The 22,313-nt window shown below is 41.6% G+C and overlaps 2 protein-coding genes across 5 annotated transcripts; both read left to right on the forward strand.

The window, feature by feature from the left end:
• The first annotated feature begins 956 nt into the window (after positions 1-956).
• ttpal (tocopherol (alpha) transfer protein-like) lies at positions 957-4,173 on the forward strand. Its single transcript, XM_088369740.1, has 7 exons — positions 957-1,040; positions 1,148-1,230; positions 1,322-1,531; positions 1,741-1,984; positions 2,140-2,333; positions 2,465-2,575; positions 2,827-4,173. Exons 3-7 carry the CDS (start codon positions 1,340-1,342, stop codon positions 3,103-3,105), a joined length of 1,020 nt encoding a protein of 339 aa, XP_088225866.1. The 5' UTR covers positions 957-1,040; positions 1,148-1,230; positions 1,322-1,339; the 3' UTR covers positions 3,106-4,173.
• Positions 4,174-5,512: 1,339 nt separating this feature from the next.
• pkig (protein kinase (cAMP-dependent, catalytic) inhibitor gamma) lies at positions 5,513-21,665 on the forward strand. Of its 4 annotated transcripts, none has more exons than XM_088368887.1 (3): positions 5,513-5,657; positions 19,671-19,852; positions 21,118-21,665. In XM_088368887.1, the coding sequence occupies exons 2-3, from the start codon at positions 19,699-19,701 to the stop codon at positions 21,195-21,197; spliced, it is 234 nt and encodes a 77-aa protein (XP_088225013.1). In that variant the 5' UTR covers positions 5,513-5,657; positions 19,671-19,698; the 3' UTR covers positions 21,198-21,665. The 4 variants fall into 4 exon arrangements, with proteins under 4 accessions (XP_088225013.1, XP_088225012.1, XP_088225014.1 ...); XM_088368886.1 differs by lacking the exon at positions 5,513-5,657 and adding an exon at positions 5,781-6,128; XM_088368888.1 differs by lacking the exon at positions 5,513-5,657 and adding an exon at positions 6,881-6,966.
• Positions 21,666-22,313: the final 648 nt, after the last annotated feature.

A 22,313-nucleotide genomic window follows, 5' to 3' on the forward strand; every position in this document is an offset into this window, starting at 1 on the left:
CTCGACAAAGAGTATGGGGAAATGAAAGAGACTGAATAAGATTTTTTTTTTTTTATGATGGTGCAACGTGGCAGTGCTATGTGGTCACTGATAACAAGTTTCTTTGGACTGATAAACAGCCATAAAATCATTGCAAAGGAGAAGCGATGAGGGGTGTCCACCACAAAGATCTCAGTGATTTAATTGTTCATTAACTTATATCTTGCATATAAATTCATTCACATATGGACAATTGCAGTATTCAAAAGCAACTATGATGAAGGTTAGTTAACAAATTTGAAAATGCATGTTTGTGGCTCCTGGTTATGTTCATTACTGAAGGTGCATTTTTTTGGACAAATATAATAATGAGAACAACTATAGCTCGAATTGTTTGAGTGACTTAAGTCACTTAAGTTCTTCCATTTATAGCAATATGGATATGTCCACTCAAAAATTGCGCTTTTAAGCATTTCATGTTATCTTTTGTGTCTGTAAATGATAACTAGTTGGAAAAAATAAGGAGGTTTATTTTTATCATAGCTCTGATTTAGTGGTTTTACTTACGCGAGCACTCAGAGCAATGCAAATTCCGCCATCTAGAGTATGAACCAGCTCGCTGAAAAATTACCTCAGCCAGACGAAATGACATTTTTTTTTTTTTTTTTAACCCAAACCGCTTTAACACAAATTGCTTGGTGCAAAACTGTAATTAAACTACCACGACAAAAACACCAGTGCACTTGTGGACATTGGAATAAATAAGTTAAAAATTAGGATTTTCGTTTCTGGTTTTACTTTGAGTAGGTCAATTTTTTTTGGGAGGGGGGGGGGCAATATGTTTTTATTTTCATTTTCAAAAACGGGGCTAGAAGAAAAATGTCTGCGCCAAATGCATGGGTCAAACGCAGTCAAAACAAATAGCCCCTGTCGTGTGTCATGTGACGCCCAACTAGCCAATGAGAGGCCGTCATTTTCATACCCGGAAATAATTAAAAGTGCATCTAAAAGCTTGTTCATGATTTTTGCCACCATTGCAATCGTCATGACGGATTTTGAAGGCGAGTGTTTACATCGATTGAGTCCCATACTAATTATTATATAAATGCCTCTTTAAGTTGATCCCTTTTATCTGATATGAGCTTTGTCGCATCGTCCATATTTCCAGGGTCATGCTAAATCAAATTAGCCATGCAATCGGGGACGAGTGATGCTTTCAACCTGCACTGACCCGATCGACTCTCAACAAACGTGAGTAAGATCTTATGTGGTCTTTTTTTTTTTAAAGCAGCAAGTGTTCAAAAACTGCTGTGTGAACGTGTGGTGCTTTCCACTTAAATAGCTTCATTCTAGTCAGTCCATGGCTGAGTCTGCTGCTCTCAAGTCCGGTCCAGTCAGCCTGTCAGAACACAGCTGGTTCCCGAGACCCCCACCACCAATTTACACCTGCACCCTGAGCCCCGAGCTGGTGGCAAAGGCACGGGAGGAGCTTCAAGAGAAACCAGAATGGCGTCTACGGGATGTACAAGCTCTACGAGATATGATACTAAAGGTATTTTCTGCTTGTGTTCAGCCATTTTAGCTTTATTTAGAATTGTAAATTGTCCTTATGTGTTAATTAGCTATGCATTTTCTCAACGCAGTACAGGCTAAATTGTGGTGGTTCATAATTCATGTGTGTGTATGTTTTTGCAAGCTAATTCATTTTATTTTTGTCTATGAGTTGCATTTGTTGTGTGGTTTTCTGCCTGGAATGTGCAGGAGCAGCCCAATCTCAGGACGAGGCTGGACGACTCCTTCCTCCTGCGCTTCCTGCGGGCCAGGAAGTTTGACTACGACCGAGCCCTGCAGCTCTTGCTCAATTACCACGCAGGACGGAAGGCTTGGCCCGAAGTTTTCCAGGACCTGAAGCCGTCTACGGTGAAACACGTGCTGGATTTGGGCTTTCTCACGGTCCTGCCTCGACCGGACCCGAATGGAAGATACATCCTCTGTCTCCGGCCAGGTTGGTATCCTGCGTTAAGAAGGCACACTTTAACCACTTTGATAACCTAAGCAGAAGCAATTAGCATAAAATTTGTGGTCGTTTTAACCAAGAGTACGCTTAATTTCATATTATCATAGACTAACTGTAACTTTGTATCGCGTCTTGTCATACAGGAAAATGGAAATCAGACGATTACCCGTTTGTTGACAATGTGAGGGCCATGTATCTGACACTGGAGAAGCTAATCCAGCCGGAGGAAACACAAGTCAACGGTATCGTAATCTTGGCCGATTACACCGGAGTCGGTATGTCGCAGGCTTCCAATCCGGGTCCTTTCCTTGCCAAAAAGGTCGTGAGCATTCTTCAGGTAAAAAGGAGTTTTAAATACATGTTGATTGACAGTAGCTCAATGAAAACTTGGAGCAAAAAATAAGAGCTGCATATTTAACACAACTACATTGTCTGAGCTTGCTCTGAAAACGGTTTTGTCATTTACAGGACGGCTTCCCAATCCGAATCAAGGCTGTTAACATCATTAACGAGCCTCGCATTTTCAAAGGCATCTTTGCCGTAATTAAACCATTCCTGAAGGAGAAGATGGCAGAGAGGGTAACTAGTCTCTTTGAAACTCTCACACCAGACATTGTTGGTCCCAAAGTAGTCGTTTCTACAAAGCATGTTGCATTATTACCGCAGTGATTCCCAAACTCCTGTGCTTTGGGAGATTATCAGGTGTGCAGCAGGAAACGATTAATCGTCACCTAATTGGTCTAAAAATGATTTTTGTTTCGAACAAATAATATATCGCTTGCTGTCAGCGACATTTAGCCACTGAGTAGTGTTTTCTGTTTTCCTTGCAGTACTTACTCCACAGCTCAGACCTGCGCTCCTTGCACCGGAACATCCCACGGTCTGTCCTGCCCGAGGAGTACGGCGGCACGGCTGCGCATCTGGACATGCGCGCATGGTCCAGACTACTGCTGGACTCTGAGGAGGACTTCATTGTTGAGTTCTGCCAGCCGGATCCACTGGAGGGCGCCGTGCCGCCGGAGTCCTTGCTGTTCCGAGGTGACGAAGCTGGGGGGCCGGAGGATGACGCATTCAGGGGGCTGCGCTCGCAACTTTATTCTTGTTACTAACAAACATCGGCAGAATGATGATTAGTTGGGCAAGTTGCTTATGACTTTTTTTGTCTACTAACCATCCAGTTTGTGTATCCTCGCTTGGGTTGTGAGTGAGCTGGAGCCTATCCCAGCTAATTTGGACACCACAGGCACTATTTGGAGTTGGATGGTCAGTGTTGTGTAGTTGGCACTCGGCTCAGTCGGTCCGTCACCAGCTGCAGGCGGCGCGTGACGCCAGTGTGGCAAAATATGCATTCATGATTTGCCACAACTGATTGCAGCTTTGTGTATTTTTTTTTTGTAATAATGGGAGTTTTTCCAAGTCATAGCATAAACAGTGCCCAGTCTGTCTCGAGGCTCATACTCCCACATTGAAGCTGTTTAAAAAAAAAAAAGAAGATTAGTGTGAAAGCTTAATTCCAGTGTTGTCCCATCATCTCCTTTGGCTATTCTTGAACTTATAATCAACTAATAGCATACAGTACTATAAAGCAAAGCCATATTCAGATGGATTCTCTTCAAGAGGATTTAGTGTAGTTCAGGGGTCCCCAACCACCGGTTGGCGGGCCATTTGCCACCGGGCCGCACAGAGAGTGATGGACAGCATCGACGTCACTGTTTTAACCTGTATGCCTTTTTATTTTTTTTTAGCAGAATGATCACACAAGTCAATCACATAGTGATTGAACATCCAGCGCCAAACTTCACTCAAGAATTGCACGGCACTAACTGGTTAAAAACGGCGCAAACGGAGAGCGTCAAACTTTACGGTCGTGATTGTGCACGTATGTCATTAGCGCAATATGTTTTGTGAATAGTACGTTAAGACGAAGCAAACTGCTGGTGCTAATGAAGAGCATTTCAAGGTGCTATTAGCGGCCGCGGTTCATTTTTTGTGGATTCCGCCCCCAGTTGTGACTTTGCCAAATATCATGAAGGAACAGTGCCATAATGCTGCATCTGCTTTTTAAAGTGCTTTCTTATTGTTTACTTGAGCAATAGCTTTGCTTTTATATTTTGTGCATGTCTGTTGCTGTCATTGATTGCATAGCAGAATTTAACAGTAAAGTCAAATTGAAACGATGAAGCTTGTGTATTTTTTTGATTACAAGTTTGCTACAGAACGAGTTACCAAAACAAATTTATCACTCCAAGGCAATCAAACATAAACTATAAGGGCAAATGTTGGTGTGAAGTTGATGAAAGCTTGATGTTTACATCATACCATGCCTTGACATATGACTTCAATTTGTTCTGCAACCACTCAATTCACCTTTCCCAAATGATGTGAATGGAAATGCCAGGAGAAATACTACTATATCTTGTAATTTATCAAAACATGCAAAATAAATATTTATCAGTTTGTCACACTTTTTGCTTCATTTTGATAGCCGCTTGATGGTGCTGCTCCTGGTGTGCTTTTATTCGCCACATGAGGGCAGTATAAGACAACATAAGCTATATATGTAGAAATATATATCGGGGGAAAATTGCACAACATGGTCTCTGAGATGTCACAGTCCGCAATTCTTCAGCAGAGAAAGTAGGGAAAAGCGATGCAAAACAACAATAAAGTCAGCCAAACTATGGCTCGTATCTCAGGTAAACTCCTGAGTCACGCCACTCTTATCTCAAGACACCACAATCATTAATGTACCTGCACAGTTTTGCAGTCTGTCCAAAGATACTGTAAGGTTTCTTTCTCAAGATAATAGCAAAGGAAAAACCTGAAAAAAGATCTATGAGAAAATGGATGTTCATCAGTGCAGGCAGTGTAAATGTCTGGATGAAAATAGAGCGGGCGTGTGAGCCCGCAGGTCTCTTTTGGCCAGTTGCCACAGAAACATTAACGCAGGCCTCAGTTCTTTTATGCTCCTCTGTGGCCTCGCTCGTATGGATTTGACTGCATTTTATCTCCACACGTTCCACTCTTTAATGGTTCGGTGATGTTCTTTTTTTTCCAATGACCCATTTTTTCTATTCAGTTTCAAATGTCACCACAAAAGATTCAAGGTATTTTTGTCCACCAGGTGTTTTATTTCTGGGAGAGAAACAACAAATAATATATGTGGTCATTTCACAGCTTGAGCTCTACTTGACTTTGACAAACAATCCTGTGGTTGGGAGAGACAAAAGCCTTTAGAAAGTGGAGAAGATGGAAAGTGCAATCTTTGCTGCAGATCACATTGTTTCCCTCATTAAATGCAACATATTATGGAAAATTTTACACAAGTGCTGTCCGTTGTGGTATCTGTGACATTTGCATGAGAATTTTTTTTCCTTTCCTTCTGCTCACTATACTTTAAAATCATATACTGTTGAGTAATATTTGAACAGTTGAATCTTTTTTTATTTAGACAAAAAAAGAGAGAAAATCACTTAAAGTAGCTTAAGTCATCACAATCGATAATTGTTTTTCAGTCCGTCTCCTGGCTGAGCAAGAAATCCCGTGGTGGTGTGCCTGCTCGGGTGGGCACACTGGGGTTCCAGTACCCCCAGTTTGAAAACCACTCCGATTACCAGCCAATTTTCCTATTCGGAGATACCCGAGGAAGAACCCTCATCAGGTGGGTGTCTGCTTGCTGCTTTGATGGACACTAAACAAAGCTGAGGTTATCCATAAAACACCCTGTAAGCCACCCCCAACTCCTCATAAAAAAAAAAAAAAAAAGATTTCTGTGTCAGTGTTAAGCGGGGGAGACTCCAGCCCACGGGGGAGTGGGAGTGGGAGCGGGAGCCTCCACTGTGGTTGTCTCTTAGTCGCTTTAGACTCGACTAACTCCATTTTGGAACAACAGCTGTTGGAAGAAGACAAGACAAGCAGCTTTTCACAAGCTCTTGTTTGCCTCCCGAACGCTGTTTGCTCGTCATTAACGCCACCGTGCAGCTTTGTCCTATTTTGTTTTGTTTCATTGTTTGTTTTTTTAAAATATATTTCCCCCATTTTTTTGCTTCCAAGTGGCAGGAAACTTAATCGTGAATCCATGGTGTTAAATGTCCATTGTAACAAGTGGATAAGAGGAGGCGAGCGGATCAAGGTTAGTGACGCTCTTGTTTGGTTGTCGCGTCCAGGGCGTAATTTAATCTCTTTTTATCGGGGGGGCTGCTAATGATTTTCAAATGTCTCATTTAGAGGTGAATTTGTCAACCGCGGTATGTAGTCACGAAGCGGCGGCGAGTAGATCATCCAAAATGTACACCTTCCCTTCTTCCTTCGTCTTTGTCCTCACATTTTCCACCTTCGCCTGTTCATGTCACAATGTTAAATGACATTAGAATTGCTGAATCCTGCTCTTATTGTGTACTCGCATTCTTGCTAGCTTGCTTGTTAGCCTCTGCGTTGTCACTGGTTCGCGCAGATCTCCTCCACACTAAAACACTGCATCTTTTTTCATGTTGATATTGCCTTTGACGCCTTTGCACGCAGCATCATGCCTGCTGAATTTGAAAAATGCACGCTTGGCCACTATAACCGGGGCCAGTCGCTTTATGGGAAGCACCCACCAGGGACCCCCGCTTTACTCGAGTGTTGCTGGGCAAGTGCCAGCATCACCCGGCATGTACGACAAACACTTCATGGCTTCTTGCCTGCCGAGCTGACCCCCCTACCCCCCACTCCACCGTTGCATGCATGGCGAAGAAAGATCCCTCCAGAATGAGGGAGAAATGTGATCACAAGTTAACCTAAGCGACGTGTTACGTCTTTGTTCGGAAAAGACTTTTGACGTTTTGGCAAGTCTTGGCTTGAAGAAACTGTTGCACATCGATCGTGTGTGTTTTTTTTTCCTCTTCAAGGCAAGTTACCTGCACGATGCCAATTTGGATTCGGTACTAATGGCAATGCAGCTGAAAAGGTGACACCAAGGACATCACGTGGTAAATGTGTTGCTTAAAAAAATGGAAACGTGATTTTTTTTTTTTAAATACATGAAATGTGTATATCCCTTCTCTTGAAAATGATATGAGACAAGCTGGTCTGTTCTTGATAACAGCCTTGGGTAAAGAGAATCATATAAAACACTTAAATCAATTATACTAGGGGAAAAAAAAACTGCTGTCACACACAGTCATACACACACAAAAATCATTAGTAGCCTGTTGACCTTCAACAGAATCGTGTATAGCCTCCTTCCTGGCTCATTTTACTGAACATGAGACAAGACTTGCAGAGGAACATATGTTTGTCAGATGTATTGGTGTGTTGAGTAAGTGGAAGTATGGAAGGCATATCTGTTGCTACCCAATGCTGATAACTATTTCACAATTTGCCTGGAATCTTGTCGAGCCCATCTATTGGGGGATAGGGATTAAGTCCTTCTGAAAATCAACCCTTTTGGAGTTTGTAAACGTTTAGCTGGAGGCAAAAAGATTCAGCATGCTTGCTTGAAAATGTTGGTTAGCATATTTCAACAGTGTTTACATGCAACAAATGGTAATTTACGTGAATATGTGAGTAAACTCGCTCTCAACAGTTGTGTTAAAATATGACAAGTTGAGTGATGACTTTTATGTGATGCTGCAAAGTCGGCAACAGGGACAGATAAGAAGGATGTACCAAGCACCTCACAAAATCAAAACTATTATTCGGATGAATTTTAAAAATATTTTTACAGGTTGAATTGGACAACAGGAAGAATGTGAAGCTCATAGTTGGACAGGCAAATGGACACTCCTTCAACAGTTCATAGCTGGCATAAGTTTTGTTTTTGCTTTTTTTGGCAACCAAACCACAAGATAGTAGCAGTGTTTTCTACTGCCTTTGTTTCTTGAAACATAATATTATTGGCATAACCTTAGAACATAGTATGTTAGCATAAAAAAGCCTGTGACTGCCTGATTTCAAGTCAGGGCATGATATGGAGCAGAAGTGGTTTCATGGAGTCTAAGGGTTAAAGTGTCACGTGATAGGTCACTGAGTTCACTTTTGCATAAATAATCTCATGGTTTAATACTTAGATTATCATCTTTCATGGATGGATTTTACAATGCACAATGTAGAGTAAGGTCAAGTCACGATGTAAGGAGTTAAAGTTCATGGTCGGGACTCATCTGAAGTGGACTCGTTTTTATGAGTGACGCTTATTTATTCAACTCATGCTCAATTGAGACTTGCTTCACAGATGCTGATCTTCAGTCTGCTCTGTCGCAGCAATCAACACCTGTCATGATCAGAAGAGGCCATGCAATTAATTAAATTTCAATCGTGATGATGGCTACCATGACTGTTGACTTCTCAGTCGTGGCTACAGCATGTTCGCCGTTAGCATTGCATCAGCGTGTCTCCCTAACGGCAGTAGTACGAGCCGAGAGCTGAGGCCTATTTTTCAACGACTGCCTCTGTGTAATCATGGTGTTAATGGGCCCATATTTTGAGCAAGGGGGGGGATTCGTCGGTTGAACGGCTCTGACCTCCATCTGCATTCTTTGCCCCACGCACTGAGGACGTAAGCTCTTCTGTTTTTAGCAGCCGGACTCGCCCGTGAAGAGGCGAGAGCGAGAGGCCGAGCGTACTCGAGCTGTCCGATTACACAAGTCACTGACACACTCGGCTCGAAACTCGTATGTTCATTTTCTATTATTCATGAGGAATGCGTTTCATTCACGCATGCTTCAGGACATCATATGCGAGATTTGCTCAAGGCTGTCCTCGATCGCACTCGGATGGAAAAATGCGTAGGATGAACCACGTTCCATTTTAATGGGAAGAAACTAGCAGTGAAAGTCCATTTTCGCAGAAATCCGTTGTAATTTTGGAGGAATAAGATAACTTTTTTGCTAACTCATTCATTTTACAAGCATGAAGTTATATCTTTTGAAAAGTCAATATTTTGAGATTAGCTCCGTTTTGTGGTTGTCTTATTTTTTATTTTTCAGTAAGAATTGCCTGATCAAAAAATAGCGCCTCGGTGATGGGGAATAGAGATTTTTCTAGACAACTGATCATGTGAAAATGTAAACACTGACAGATATTTATACAGATTGTGTCGCATATTTATGTTTGTGTTACCTAATTGTGAGAAATCATTCGCATGATCAGCACTGTCCATCAAAAAATTGGCAATGTTGACCATTGTTTTCTAAAGTAAAGAAAGTAGATGTCTGCAAAAGTCTTACTGGTCGGTAATTTTGTGGATTTTGAGATTTCTGTGTTAATCAAGGTCTCTTTTAGCAATTCATTGATTAGTTTAATTAATCTGCCCCTCTAGCCATCATCAATGTGGTACATTTTTAATATGCCCATCCAAACCTTTTGGGAATGTTAATGAAAGTATGTACAAAGGTGTTTATCAATGGAAAACTTTATCCGGGTGACCCCAAAATCTCGGACAGTTGGGCATATTTCTTTCAGTTTGGTGCGGCCTTCGTACTTGTAATATTGTTTGAGATCAGCTCACGATGAAGACGTCAATTAATGAAGCAGATGAGGAGGAAAATAACTGGATGAAGAGCTCAGGCTCATTTGGCATCACACCAACTCTGTTTTGAAATCTTGATCCCAGTTTAGAGCAGGGTTAGTTTGTAAAAGCGTCATGCATGACTTTTTGCTTCGGATGAAAAAAAATACATTCCGTATTGATGGATGTTTGATCCGTTTGCCCCTACAGAAGCGCAAATTAAAGATGTGACATTCCTTTGGGGACTTAAAGCAATTGAATCGCAAGGCGGCTGTAGCTAAGCTGATAAAGTAGGTCGTCGGCTAACGGTATTTGCAGGTCGATCCACTCGCTCGCCTGCTTCTCTTGCACACGTGTCCTTGGGCAAAAACACTCAACCCCAAATTGATCCCGATTGTTATTCTAACACACGTCTTGGAGTGAGTGTGAGAGAGTGCCATAAATGAAAAGTGCCATTTCCGTCCTCACAATTTCATATTTTTTTCACAAATCGATTCTGTGGGTCTGTTTTTTTTTTTTTTTTTCTCTCTCAAATATTCAAGGCTATTCTCGACTGCCCCTGAATGGTCATAAAATACAGCTCGAGCAAAATTTTCACCCAAGTGCTAATGGCACTGAGAAATCTATTGTGAAGTATTAGGGCCTGGACTCGCTCCTCTAATTCCCATTCATCACTTCAGCGAACTACTTCCGAGTGGATTTGTCATTTTCGCGGTAGTTTCTGTAATTTTTGATAAATTCTTCGATTAGGACTTGCGTGCTCATGCGTCACACTTGAGGGTGGGTAAAATCATTCTGACGTGCAGATTGACGAAATATACTGGAAGTAGAAAAAGAAACTGTCGTAACCTCAATGTGAACAAAACACTTTCTCCACGTTAGCTATATTTCACGAATTTTTCCCGTTTGCGCAGTTATAGCTATTGGAGCTGCAAAATATCTGTTTGACTTTGGCTCACTGCTCCTACTAGTTGAATTAACTGATAAATTAACTTAAAAAGGCGTGATGGAAATTCCGTTGTACGCTAGTTAACATAATCACAGAGTAATTGGCTAAGGACTTGACGTGCAGGAAATACTTTTTTGATTGCGTTAGGTTTCTCATTTCCATGGGTGGATTTATTATTGCCACCAAGTTTAAAGGCACAACTTGGACAAGTTGTTGTGATCTTGTGCATCTTTTTTTGCTTTCAGTGATTTGGCCGTCAAGCTAATGCAGTGTGCTGTTCTCTCTTCCAAACACATTAGCATACATTTCACAGGCAGGGTTTCGAAGTTGAATAAACGCAGCTTTCCATTTATTTGTTGAGGAGGTTTTTTAATCAAAGCGTATTATGCTAATGGATTTCAGCCATGGGGACAGATCTGGGAATCAAGTCGACGTGTCCATTTTTTGGCCTCCCGAGTTCAGTCTGCGAGAATTAGATAAGGCCACACGGGCCGAAAAGAAAAAAAATCATTGCGCAACATTTATTGTGAAGGCATTGATCTTTTATTTCTGGCAACCATTGTGATGTGAGTAAAGTGCCAAAATCATTGAGCATTGAAAGTGAGGAGATGGAAAAATGCTGAAGGCTACGAGGAAGAGTTCAGTGTGACATGGAGTAATTGGCTTGTGATCGTCTTTGTGCTTTGTACTCATCCACCTTGGGAATTTATCAGGCTTGCTCTGCTTTAAACGGTGCCATTGCTTCCCTCAAAAAGGCCTTTCTTGCAACTCCTTGGGGAACGCTGACGAGCTTTATTGATACAAGAAATATTACACAGTCAACTGTTGATGTTGACAATGTCTGCTAATTCAAGCGAGATTAAATATGTTTGTTTTACCACCTCCTATGTGAATGTAATTTCGCAAAAACCCAAGGTGCACCTTTTAATGCTTTCTGTGTGGAGCGAATTCCAAAATCTGTAAATGTTGTGTGCCACAGGAACGTAATACGTAGACGTAATATGTAGGAGCATGGTCAGGTATTTTTATTAAGATATGACTCTTGTTTTATGAACTGATGTCAGAACAATGTGCAGCAAACAGAAGGATGCAGTACTATGGATGCCTTTATGCGTAGAGCAAATCCTTCGTCGTGATGTTCTCATGATGGGCCGTGTTTGATTTATATTTTAAGAACATGCTGCGGGCAAAAATAAAACAGCTGCAGCATTGAAATGGCACCCGGGCCGACCTTTGGACACCCCTGATGTACTGCGTTAGCCGTTTTATTTTGTTTACCATGATGAATGATGTTTTTATGATTTTACAATGAGGAAAGGGCTGCACCCCCCCTCCCCATATGTTTTTCCCCTTTTAACAGGGCAAATCCAATCACAACCTGCTCCTATCTTCCACGTCATGAGGCAGCAAAGTGTGATTGTAAAATGACTTGACGCGCCATAACAAACAGCAGAGGTTAGACTAATCGAGTTTCTAGCTTGATGCCTTTTCTGCCGCTGTTTCTTATTGCATTAGCAAGTCCCGAGAATGATCCTGCAGCCAGATTTCCAGTCAAATGCTGATGATTGTGCAAACTGCAACCAGACCAAGGGAAACACAGCTAGCAGGGCATTTTTCTACCACAGGCTCCCTTTTTTTTTTTTGGTCTTCTATTCCCTATTCGTTCCTCCTTCTCCTCACACTCATCAAATTATCCTCCTGCCTAATCAGGCCAAGGCACCCTGTTCAGCCACGTGTGTATGTGTGTGTGCACCACGTGTCTGTGTGAATGTAGAAGCTAGGAGAAGGATTGGGCATAAACAACACAAGCAAACAAGCCACCTGCTTCCTGCTGAGCTCTCGTTATTTAATGTGTGGATGGAAATAGAACTGGGCAACCTTGCAGTCGAATTAAAGTGAAAAGGGCGGCCAGCTAGTAGAAAATCCCCCACATCATGGTTTAGGAAGAAGGAAGTAGAACATCATTTTAAGTGCTCACAAGTTGACATGGCGAGTGTCATTGATTGGAGAGTTATTAGTTAGTTGAACTTGTTGATTTGCATTGGAATGATTATACAATAATTTGAAGTTCTGCTCAATGCAACTTTATTTACGTATCGCTTCAACAATAGCTGTACCAAAGTGGAGCACACACAGCATAAAATAATAATATTGTGTAATTGATAGCCAACGCAAGTCTTTGAGACGTTTCACCCTGAAGAATTGATGGTTCAAATAGGTCATGAAAGGATCAATATTATTATGACATTGTGACTAAACAGTATTTCCAAATGACATGTAAACGTTAATACCAATGCGCTAGATTTTTTTTCCAAAAATTGTCAAAAGGATTCACCCCAGCCTTCAATATTTATGATAAATATGGTTTTCAGAGTCGAAGGCACTGGCTGTTTGTACTGTGTGTACAACCTCTAATTTTTTTTCGGTCACGGCAAGCAATTAACTGATGAAGTAATCTACACATTAATCACCGATTAAAATACTCCCAATTGCATTTTCCAAACATACTAGTCTCAGTTCATGTGCCACTATATCATGTTCATTTCTTCTTCACTGTACACATAGCAGGTGTGTCAGAAAAGATATTTTAAATATAAACTCCCAATCCCTCCCCTCTTCACTAATCCACTTTATTTAATCTTTAGAACCATCACAAAGTGTGACATAGTGATTAAATGGTTCAAAACTGGATAAACATTGGTGCAGCAATGATTACTACTTTTTAAACCATGATATTGATTTGTGACAAAGTTTTATTTGTTGCAGAATGTTCCAGTGGTTTGGGGCAAGAAATATATTTTTGGTGACAACAGTCTTGGAACTTTTCTAGTCCACCTCATATGTCAAAGTCTATATTGTGGGCGTTTGACATAGAATAAAAATTATTTATTTGGGAAGAGATCCAGCAATTGCTCCTTTGTTGCCAGAGCAACGCTGTGAAAAATAGCGAACATTACGTACTGTAGCAGCATGCCAATTAGAAAATAATATTTGGCTTTGCACATTCAGAGAGCAAACGCAGAGTTGTCACATGTCTATATCGTCACGGTTTTAATAACATCTGCGACTCGTCACCCAGCATCGAGCGTTCGATGCTGATGTAATCGGAGCAGAGTTGGCGCAAGAATGGCACAAATTAAAAACAAACAAACAAACAATTGGTCACTTTGGCTCCAGTCTAGCCGCACCACAACCGTGAGGCCTAGTTGAGGACCTGTGCAGACACATACAAACCAAAGAATTTCCAGACGCTGGAGAGGCCTCACAGGGATGGAGTAAACATCGGAACATTTTGACCATAAAAGCACACGTTGCTAGTGTTGGCTCCCTAAAACACGCCCTCCATCTATAGGCATCATCTTTTCCGCCTTCATTTTTGTTGTAATTATATGACAAGCTGAACGTGACCTTAAATCATCCCTTTGGGATTCTTACCACTAGAGAGTCATGTTTCCAACCCTTGGGATTTTTGTGGCTCTGTTTTTCTGCAGGATGCAACCCCTCCCGGTCATCTGGGCTTGGGAGTGGCACTGGTGATCTCGAGTGGCTGGCTGTTGAAAGCTACGCTGAAATGTCTTGAGTCACGTGCAAAAAAAACAAACATAAAGCCGGTACTAGCACGACTAAAATGAACTTAAAACGAACCGTCCCATTCACAGAACATACGTACGACTCCCTTTTTTTTTTTTTTTTTGACGTGCTCACAATTTTTGATGATGTAGAACGGAGAGCGCGTTGTTAATTTTTAAACCGTTTATAATGTTACAGTGGCTTACAATTATATAAATATATTTTTTAGGAAGAAAACCTTTGCCTTGTTTTTGATGAACTCTTAGGGCCATGCACAATTAATTTCTCATGAGGGTCATTATGGTGGTACTTTTTTCTAGGTAGGACTTAATTAATATTACAATTTTAAAAAAACACTGACCTAGACCGAAATGCTTTGACTACTAGCATTTAATGAACATTTTACAAAGGAATAGAAAATATTTCATACATATTCCCTCATTTCAACCATACCGAGCAAAACCTCTAGCAAGAGTATTGCTAGCAGTAGCCAAGTCTTGTTTTTCGGGAACATCATACCCGTGTCTTGATCTCTTGTGAACTAAAGATGATCACGTGTATGAGCCCGATCAATTTTGGACTTTGCTGTAGCCTTCTAAGTAGCAGCAGCCTTTCGTTTAACGCTTCAATTAACTGAAGGAGCTGATGCTAATGGTTTGAGTAAGGCTTTTTACCGTCCTTTCCTGAGCTGTATATCACGCCTTCCTCATTTAGGACTGCATTAGAGCCTGGTTGGAAATAAGTGTCTCATTTTTCTACCTCAAGGAGGTTATCAGTTGTTTCTACGCATCTAAAAGACAAGATGGAGACTAAATTCAAGCGAGATTGATTGTAAGAGCCTTCTTGAATTCCATATTTTGTCACAAGTCTGTCTTGTGAAAACGGCTACAGTCGCAACCTTACCAGGTGATCTTTTAGTTCATTTTCACCTCAGCAAGGGATGTCACAGCGAGCTACGACCGAGAAGGATCGAGTGCAAATATATGCAGCACCACTGAATGGGAAAGACTTTAAATTATTTATCAGAGGAAGACCAGCAAGCAGCAACCATTCCGACAAGGAAATACAGCTCCCTTGTGTTTGAACTGGGTTTATCGGTGGAGCAGCTGCTGTCATCGTGTGAATAGCCAGTGCCCAGACCACATTTACGAAGTGTGGCTTGAGAGGAGAAAAAGACTGCCACGCATTCAGTAGTACGGGCTCGTCAATTTATTGTTGTTGCGACTAAAGTACACCACCTTCTCCAGCAGGAAGTGTTTTTATTTTTTTAATCTTAATGTAATGTTTAACTAATTGTGAACACAAAGGAGACTGGACACACAGTCCACTGGCGGTGTATGGCTTGAAGCTGCACAAAGGTAATCTTTAAATTGTATCTTGAAAAGAAAATTGGCCTGTTCTGGTTCTCATAAAAAAAACTTTCGCCTCTCATCCGAGTAGGCTTTACAGGCTCATGCAACAAGGCTAGATTGGGTTTGGATACTCACCTGTTTATACTCCTAGTTAGAGACTATCATTTGATAGGCAAAACATTTTCTATGAAAACCAGGACAATCTAGTTGCGATCGATTTTAAAGCCTTAAAAATGAAATAATCCTAATGAATGAGAACATTGTAGGAATACATTTAAAATGTGAATGTGATCGAGAACTGGATTTTTCTCTTTTCAACTTGTAACTTAGTACTTAACACTGCCAAATCTAATCACTAGATCTTTGGCAGACAATATAACAGCACATCTTTGTCCTTTGTGTAAACCGACTAATATTAGTGTCGTACTGATGAGCTGACTTAATTCAGATGTTATGAATCCCAGTCGCTTTCTCGGCAGCATAGAGGCAAGGGCCAGCTAGAACTGGGATTCATAATGTCTTTAATGAACAGTACTGTATAGCCTCTGCCCCTTTGTGGCCAAAGTGGGCACAAGAGAAGAAGTACCTTATAAACGATGTGGTCAAACAAAAACGGTTCAAATCTTTTAAATTCTTACAAAATGATGACATGTTTTTGACAGGGAAAGCTAGAAGAGATTAATGGAATTTTAATTGAAAGATGTTAAAACCATTGAATAGTACGGTATTGCCCTTGGCATTTTCATTGAAAGATGTTAAAAACATTGAATAGTACTGCCCTTTTGGAACCCTAATCATTTTCACATTGCTAACGCTAAATTGTTTGTCATTTCTTCTGCGACAAATTGCAGCGGCGTTCTGCAGGATATTGAACTGCTTCTGATGTCATTGTCCCCTTGTGATTCTTCCTTGCAGTTAGGCAGGCTTTCTATAAATTGAGTCCACGAGCGGCCCCTGAGCTTTGTTACAATGACTCACCGTTGCTTTCAGAATTAAAGTCCCTTTACAGGCTAATGTAGACCGCTGATTACAGTAGCTTGTTTGGAGTCTTACACATTGTACGGTTGCGATAAACAAGCAGGCGAAATCCCAGCTGCAAAGGGTTTTGTGGTCATCCTGCTTTTCGTCATCGCAACGGAAGAGTTGCCAGAAAGACAGGACTATTATGGGCTGAAGTAATGAAGCCATTTTGCGCGTGTTCCTTTGAGTAATCAGAATTTTATTAGACATGAAGAGGCAAAAAAGGCTCCAGTGGGATGATAGTAAGCCTTGCGCTCCAATGGCTCATGTCAAAGTGACAAGCTAGTTCATACACTACTTTTGTGTCTGTGATATGTTTTCTCTTTTGTAGACATTTTGGATACAGTGGTGCCTTGACAATTTACATAACACTCAAAAACCTTTACCGCAAATCATCTACCCGCTTTGAAATGAACTCATGAAGAACCGTCACGATTGTCTCGATAGACAACCAGAAGAAACAAACCAAAAACATCTAATCTGTATTTTAATGAGGAAAAATAGCATTGTATAATATTGAATTTAAACTAATATATACAGTAATGACTCAAAAAGCATTCAAAGCAGTCGAATTAGAATATTTTTTTTTTAGAAATGAGATAGAATTAGAAAACATTTCTGTCACATTTTATGCTTTAACTCAATGGCCATTGTACTGCTCCTTCTGGTATGCATGCTATATGCTACTCATTAGCTCTTCTCTATCTATGGTGTTTCATCCATTTTGTGTTAGCATCATTAAACTAGGAGATTTAGACATCTTCGTTTCATGGAAACCTGCTAATGATCTCATGGTAGTATTTGATCTGCATGAGTAGTCAAGGTGACTAATTGTCCACACAGAGGCAATTAGTAGGCAACTCCCTTAAGCCACATACCAACCAGGCCAGCCCAATTGAAAAGAGAAACAGCAAAACACTGCTTGTTTGTGTTGGCTTTGTCAAACCCGCTTCCGTAAATGAAACAAAGTTGAGGCAGAACAAACAACGTAGTCATGTGAGCATGATGTGACAATCCTACTTCACTTACAGACAGGAAGTGAACTCAGTGTCTGCTGAGCGGAAATGAAACGAGTGTGTCTGAATCTCCATGTGGAATTTTCTCAGTAAGCTACTCCCGCTGTGAACAAGCTTGTCTTTGCCATCTGTGACGCTAACACTAGCAATAGCAGCTGTGCTGCTGGCCTGTCAATATGATCATGTGTCGCCCCGAGAAGTTGAAAAAGAGATGCCGCGAGTGAGAAACGCCCCCGTAAATGAAGATGAATACCGTGAGGGCTCGTTAATAATATAGTACGGGTGTGTCAAAAGTACAACCTGTGGGCTAGAAATGGCTCGGCGGTGGTCCAATACGGCCCGTGGGGACAGAACATTTTTCAATAAAAGTAACTCCTGTTGCTAATTTTGTCCGCTGAAGGTCAAACTGACAACCACACACTCCAAATTGTATGTCTGATATCGATTGCAAAGGCTAAAGATGCCTCGTTTTACCAGCGAAGTGAGCCTACATTGGACCCTTGCATACTCAATTAAATTCACTTAATTGGTACAATTTGTTACAGATGTCTTTGTTCATCTTTATAATCTAGCGATGTGACGGGCAGAAGTGCTCCTCTGTTAGATGGTGGAAGGTACAATTAAAACCTGCCATGCCAAACATTGGCGGAGCTAAGATTTTTTTCCTTGGGGGTGCCATAGGGTGGCCAAGGATATCTCAAAGGATCTGCAAAACAAACCAAAAAAATGTACAGAAAACGCTGATATCCCTACAGAGGAGAGTGAAAGATGTGTGGGGGCGAAGTCCTGGGCAAATCAAAAGTACTCACAAGTGTACTTCTGCTGTTTGATGGAAATAATTTCATAATTCTTCCCATTACCGTACGTTGCTAGCATACAGTATGAAAAGTTCTGGGAGAACTTTTGCCGTTCTTTTAACTTTAATATTGAACTATTTTTAGTGAATGTCAAAAAGATCAAGTATACATCGATGGGGCATTTTCTTCCAGATGCACAAGAAGGTCTAATCTATCCAAAATAGTTGCTTGTTCTCATGCTAATTTTAGCTATGCCCACATAGGCGGCCGACTTTGTGGCTAATGTAACAATGAGTTACGCCATGGTCTTCAATTGATTCAACTAGTAAGTGTGCCAGTAGTGGCGAGGGATAAGGAAGCTCAAGCAAGAGAGAGCTCAAAACGGCACAATGGCCGAGCTTAAGTTACTTAACTGTGTGCTCCAAAAATCCTCGTCACAAAGATACATTATTTTAGGACATCATTTTTGGACCAATGGAGTGAAATTGGGTCATTTTTTGTGGCACACCTGATGATGTCTTGGTGACAGTGTTTGCGTATGACCGACGTACCAGATGATCACTCCAAAATCAGAGATATAGTGCTTCCGCTGGAAAACATGACTTCCCCCAAACAATGCGGCCTTCGTGTGTGTGTGACCTCTGCTGCCTCAGCAGTGTCCTTTTATGGCACAGTACAGCGTAGAAAGAAAACAAGTGCGCAGATGGCTTCATGTTACAAAGGGAATGTGAGCGGACTCGTCTGGGAAAAGACTGACCCCGGGTCAGTGTGTTGTAACCGCGTCTACCAGCTCATTTTGTATTCCTCACGGTCGGCCATTCCTCACCACTCAGCAATTGAGTCACAGCTTGGTACGTGTTTTATTGCAGTGACCAGCTGAAGCGGTCAGGGGTCACAACGACAGCTTCAGACAGCGACGCCATGGGGCCAGCGTCTCGAGCTGCGCCGCCGCTTACTGTATCTCCGGGTTGTTGTCACATCTCCAAACGCGAGCTAATCATGCAAAGCGACCGAGAGAGAAATGACGGAGATTAGAACAAGGTTTCTGTCATCTTTTCTGGTTTGTTCTCATCTCTGTTGTGTGGCAGCGCTTGACAGGAGCTTGACCTACTTTAATAGCGAATGAGAAGAGGAAAGCGAAAACGGCACGGATTGCTAAGAGAGAGGCGCTTTTTGAGCCAGCTTGGTCCTTTGAATAGTTTCAAGCTCTTTGGCTCGGACTTGTCGAATTGATCAGGGCCGGACAAATGGACTCATCCGGAGAGGTTGCACGCAGGAGCCCTTGCAGATGTAGAGCTGCTTTTCGTCTTTAGGGATTTAATTAGACCCCTGTTGTCAACGCACATTTTGGCCAGTTTTTTGAAAACATGATGAAAGGATCTATTCATCACCGAGATGCCCTTAATGGAAAAGTATCGTCCCGCTGAAGAGGTCATCCCAACCATAATCAAGTAGAATTTTTTTCTACCCGCTGACTGCAGGTGTAATGAGAGCGCTGGTCATGGACAGATGATGGACGTGGAGACGTCGTACTCGGACTTCATCAACTGTGATCGTACCGGCCGCAGGAACGCCGTGCCCGACATCGCGGGTGAGGGCAAAGTGGAGGCCAGCGCCAGTGACGTCGCCAAAGACTTGGCAGAGATGGATTTAAAGGATGCAGGTCAGTGGCCCCGTACGAACATCACGATCAACCGAATAACGCGGCCTAACACAGCTGCGCTACTTGGTCACATGCAGCTTTGCAGATTTGAGCCTGGTATGCACATGAGGGATTTTTCAAATCTTAAAAGATTCTTTTTTTTGCAACACCCACACAAAGAGGGAAAAAACAAGCATTTAACAGTTTTGGTTGTATGTTAAGTTGAGTTAGTTAATACCTCTTTCTTCAGCAATCTAATTATCTGAATATGCAAATCCACCAAGGCTGTTTTGAAAATTTGACCGCTATAAATCATTCCACTCTTCAGCTAGTGCGGCAGGATGTCTCCCATTTGGATTTCCAAATGTCATCTTGTCGCCAGAGGAAGTTGTGTTTCCTTTCACAGCTTCTCATTATTGTTTCCTCATAAACCCACACAGCAAATCGTTTTCCTGCAGCACTTAACGCCAGACTCGACACCGGCAGGGGTCTCCAACTTGTTTTCGTCACAGGCTACATTGTACTTATGGTTTCCCTTCATGATGGTAAAAGCACAAATGTATACGTAATTGCTCAGGGGGGTTACAACATGGTAAAAACTATGGTTCAGAATGAACCTTTCTCTTGAGTTCGCAATGTCACACTGCAAATAAAATTCTAAACCGACTGTCTGTCGCCCGCATTGAACTCAGCAGACCTTCAAAATCAGCACTTTTTTGTAAACCCCCAAAAAGTCAACAAACACTTTAGATTGGTAATGAATTTGTATGTATAAATTGAATCAATTCACCTCCTGGCCACTTGAGGGCGCTTTGCATCGATGTGCCTCGGACAGAAGAAGACAACCGAAACAACTAAATGGCAACGTTTTTTTTAAATCGGAAGTTTTGGGGTCATTTTGGATCCCTGTTTGATTCTGGAACACAAGAAAAATCGATTAAATATATATGGGGAAAAAAAGTAAAGGCCTTTTCACACCATACTTGACCACAAGTAGCGTCAACATTGACAAATCCATCCAAGCCGTATCACGGTGGGGTGCGTCTTATAAAGTGGGGTGTTGTGTCACAATGTGACGCACCCTCTATTTGTGAGTTACAGGATACAGACTATCTAGCAAATATTTGTTCATTCTTCTGCTATGACATCATTCTGAGTGACTCTGACACTGAACAGCATTCACTGTTCCGTGAGAAAATAACAATATGTCAGCGACCGATTACGATTGTTTTGAACAGGGCTAATAATAAAATGAATTGACGGCTCAACCGAATTCGCTCCGTCAGGCAAGCCCGAGGCATCTCCAGCCCCCGAGGGCGAGGGCTCTACCAGTCAAGACGCCCAGGGAGGTGGAGGCCCATCCTAAGCAGGAGGCGGCAGCACAGAGCGGACGGAGATGGAGACGCCATGGCACGTTGACGGCTCGTTTGGAGCTCGCTCAGCGCCAATTGGATCAGATGTTAAGACGGCAACCGCCAGTAAGCCTGACTGTCGTTTGAGACGCTTGTCTTCTGCGCCAGACTCTGTTTAGTCCCTTCATATTCCCTGTGGGACGAGGAGGCGGAGAGACATTGGATTTATGTGAATCATTTGAGCGGTCCAAAACAATTTCCAGCCCAATGACGAAGAGGGAACTCATAACCTTGTGTCATTTTCTTTCTATATGTGTGCGTGTGTTTGTAACCCTCTTGACCTGTTTCCTTATCAAATCTTGCTCCTTTTTTTTCCAATATCCAGCTTAGTCTCCATTGAACCATCATGTATTTATTGCTAACTGTTCAGTGATAACTTTGTGATAGCGATTTTCTTTGTGTAATAAAAAAAATCTTATGAATCCAGTGTGCTCTTGCTGCTTTAATGCTTCCATGGGACTCAATTAGCGGGGTTGTGGTGATCGGAGGAGATAAAAGAGGCTGAGAGGGATTCGCTACCTCTGCTGTAAATATTAGGGAACTTTGTGTACATTAAGCGGCAACACAAAGCTCATGTTTACTTGAGGACCCTGCAAGGCCCCCCCTGTATTCCAGTTTGTCTGCAAAGCTGTGGGAGCTTTTCATTTTTATTAAGTTTTCATTTCATCTACTGTTAGGTTTAGGTAAAAGACCAAATACTAGGGCGGTGTATGTTCATAGGATTATTATTGCGATCAATGTTATTGTATTGTTTAATCATTTCGTATTGAAACAGACATAAATGAATAAACTAATATCTGCTCCTCAGTTGGCTGGCTAAAGATAAAATTCCTTTTGAAAATTTTGTTATCTGATGTAAATATTTGGATTCCTGACATTTTAAATGGAATAATTGTTTCCAAGAAAGAAAGAAAAAAACGTTCTTTATTAAGTATACTATATTTTTTGACACTTTATGCTCCCAAAAGTTTAGATTTGCAGCGATGCTAAAGATGCTCATTTGATAATTGGATAAAACGGTATGTATAGGGATTTTTCTCCTATTGCTTCGATATTAATATTAATGAATC

The sequence above is a fragment of the Syngnathus floridae genome, chromosome 2 (assembly GCF_059516105.1).
Source record: "Syngnathus floridae isolate MCC-2025c chromosome 2, RoL_Sflo_1.0, whole genome shotgun sequence".
Classification (NCBI taxonomy): Eukaryota; Metazoa; Chordata; class Actinopteri; order Syngnathiformes; family Syngnathidae; genus Syngnathus; species Syngnathus floridae.

What these genes read in the sequence shown, in the direction of transcription:
- pkig (XM_088368887.1), top strand. Translation starts at nt 19,699, where the DNA reads ATGATGGACGTGGAGACGTCGTACTCGGACTTCATCAACTGTGATCGT. An exon ending in GATGGATTTAAAGGATGCAG is followed by an intron (nt 19,853 to 21,117) that starts GTCAGTGGCCCC and finishes TCGCTCCGTCAG; the next exon opens with GCAAGCCCGAGGCATCTCCA.
- ttpal (XM_088369740.1), top strand. Translation starts at nt 1,340, where the DNA reads ATGGCTGAGTCTGCTGCTCTCAAGTCCGGTCCAGTCAGCCTGTCAGAA. An exon ending in TACGAGATATGATACTAAAG is followed by an intron (nt 1,532 to 1,740) that starts GTATTTTCTGCT and finishes TGGAATGTGCAG; the next exon opens with GAGCAGCCCAATCTCAGGAC. An exon ending in AGGAGAAGATGGCAGAGAGG is followed by an intron (nt 2,576 to 2,826) that starts GTAACTAGTCTC and finishes TTTTCCTTGCAG; the next exon opens with TACTTACTCCACAGCTCAGA.